Consider the following 2,614-nt stretch of genomic DNA (forward strand, 5'->3'; position numbering starts at 1 on the left):
CTTTTCATTTTAAAATTTCAGCATTTTACATGTGTATGTAAATGTGTATGAACAAACTTCAGCATCCTAAAGAGCACATTTTGCTTCTGTTTAAAACTCATTCATTGGGACATACATTTATTTTTTGTTCTTTTTACTCTTCAATTATATCATGTTACTTATGGATAATGGTGTTTGAAAAAAATTTAGTTATATAAGATTATTAGTGAGCTAAATAAGTTCGAGGATATTACTGAATTGCTTTGTTTTAAACTTTACCTGCTAAGAACTTCGAAGTTCCAACTCAGTAATTTTAATAAATTAAAATATTCTGCAACATTAAGACCAGAGGAGATAATGAGAACTTTAAATCAATTATTTTCTTGCAAGTCCAGGAAAATTTAAAATAAGCTTTTTGTTTCCTTGCTTGATTTGCATTTATTTTATTTTGCTTTGCTTTTAATCAATATTTGCTAGATTAGAAATAAAGTTAGGCTTACATTTTACAAGAAAAATATTATCATGTCTTCTAATTGGAATCTTATCAGAAGAGGTTTGTTTGCAGGGAGAATTAAAGGTGTGAACTTTTGTGGTAGAGAGTATTTGTTCTGGGTGGAATAAATATTTGAGAGCATTATCCTGGCTAGAGATGAAGTCACAAAGAGACAGATCTGAAGCTTTATGGTTTATAATTATCTTGGCATTTTACTTCTAGATTTGAACATTCTCTTACTTATTAAAAACCAGTAAGATTTTTTTGAGTGAATCACTGAATGCTTGTCTCACTTGTTTGTTTCTCAGACTGTAAATGAATGGGTTCAGTACGGGAGCAATGGACGTCATTAGCACTGTCACACCCTTGTTAATAGCCACTGATTCTTTTGCTGAAGGATTGATATAGATGAAGATACAGCTTCCGTAGGTGATGGAGACCACAATCATGTGGGAAGAGCAGGTGGAAAAAGCCCTTTTCCTTTGTTGAGCAGAAGGGAATCTTACAATGGTCTTTATAATGTAGATGTAGGACAAAACCACACACAGAAGGGTCAGAATGAAGGTTAGCACAGCACTCACAATCACCAACTGCTCTATGAGCCATGTGTCTGAGCATGAAATCTTCACGACAGGAGATGCATCACAGAAATAATAATCAATTACATTTGAGTCACAGAATTTCAGATTTAGGAACTGGGTAAATGGTGGGAGTATAATGAACAATCCACCCATCCAACAGCAGATGACAAGGCTTCTGCAGTCTCTGCTGTTCATGATGGTCACATAATGCAGGGGTTTGCAGATAGCCACATAGCGATCGTAGGACATGATGGCCAGAAGAAAAAATTCTGTTACTCCAGAGACATCAGTAAAAAACACTTGAACAACACAAAAAGTATAAGTAATTGACCTATCACCTGTTGCTATGTTGTACAAATATCTGGGAATGCAAGCAGATGTAAATGAAATTTCTAATAGGGCAAAATTTTGTAGGAAAAAGTACATGGGTGTTTTAAGGTGAGAATCCAGTAAAGTGAGGGATATGATGGTCAGATTCCCAGTAATACTCAACATATAAGTGAGAAAGAAAAAAACAAAAACTGGAACCTGAAATCGAGGATCTTCTGTCAGTCCTAACAGGATAAAGTTTGTTATTGTGTGATTTTTCATCTCTGACTATTGAAATTTATTTAACCTTGTTGTAAAATTTAGAGATTATTTTACTTGAATAAAGTGATATCAAAGCCAGATAGCAGTAAACAGTTGACTACTGGAGATGGCAAAGTATTTCACATGTATTGAATTCACTATCTTTTGTATTGATATTGCCAATAATTGGGTTTCACTGTCCAATTATTTATTTTATTGTTTTGATAGTTTGTGATAGAATTTTAAATATATCTTAAGAAGTTGTTCTGCCATTCAAATTTCCTTTTTTGTTTTTCACATTTGTAATCAGTACCCAAGCATGATTTTTTCCATGTTACTAGATTAGACCCACAATTCATTGTGATTCCACAAACTTTTAATATCCTTTATATCTAAGCTTTATTCTGTATTTTAATGTGAATATTTTAATGTACTAATAGTTTAATATAGTTCCTAGCTTTGATCCTTGATAAAGTGTAAATATGTAACAACTAATCTGGGCTCTGTACACAGGTTTGGTGGATCCATTTGCAGCTTGTATTTTGTGTTTTGCCAAAACACATGGCCAAGCTTGTGTTTAAGTTGTTTTGTTTTGTTTTAAAATGCAACTTCCACATTGTTGAATCACTCCTCTGACTCTTTGGATTTTCCTCTGTTAGTTTGTAATTTCTACTTAGTATCCACTGCTGTACATCATACAGAGCGTTTTAATGCACAGTCTATCGATATTTGCCATATTTGGTCTGAAGATATAAAGCTAGAAAAAAAAGCATATTTATTTTATACTTTAAGTCTGTTAAGTACATACAGTCTTCAACACCTTGTTAATATCAAGTCAAAATGAAATTAAGAATACTATCTATGCTTTCCATGCACTGTGTATGTGCACAACTGCTTATTCTTGATCTTCAGTCTGAGGGTCACATCTAGAAAGGCTCCTAAGACTCTACGGTCAGCGCTGGCTGCTCTGTATGTGTGCTCCCATGGCAAG

At 33.6% G+C, this 2,614-nt stretch overlaps 1 protein-coding gene across 1 annotated transcript; it reads right to left on the minus strand.

The window, feature by feature from the left end:
* Positions 1-708: 708 nt before the first annotated feature.
* On the minus strand, positions 709-1,644 carry LOC100958258 (olfactory receptor 6C2-like). The gene has a single exon (XM_003803838.1). It carries the CDS (start codon positions 1,642-1,644, stop codon positions 709-711), a length of 936 nt encoding a protein of 311 aa, XP_003803886.1.
* Between the last annotated feature and the right edge of the window lie 970 nt (positions 1,645-2,614).

The sequence above is a fragment of the Otolemur garnettii genome, unplaced genomic scaffold (assembly GCF_000181295.1).
Source record: "Otolemur garnettii isolate 467f Iridium unplaced genomic scaffold, OtoGar3 scaffold01688, whole genome shotgun sequence".
Taxonomy (NCBI): domain Eukaryota; kingdom Metazoa; phylum Chordata; class Mammalia; order Primates; family Galagidae; genus Otolemur; species Otolemur garnettii.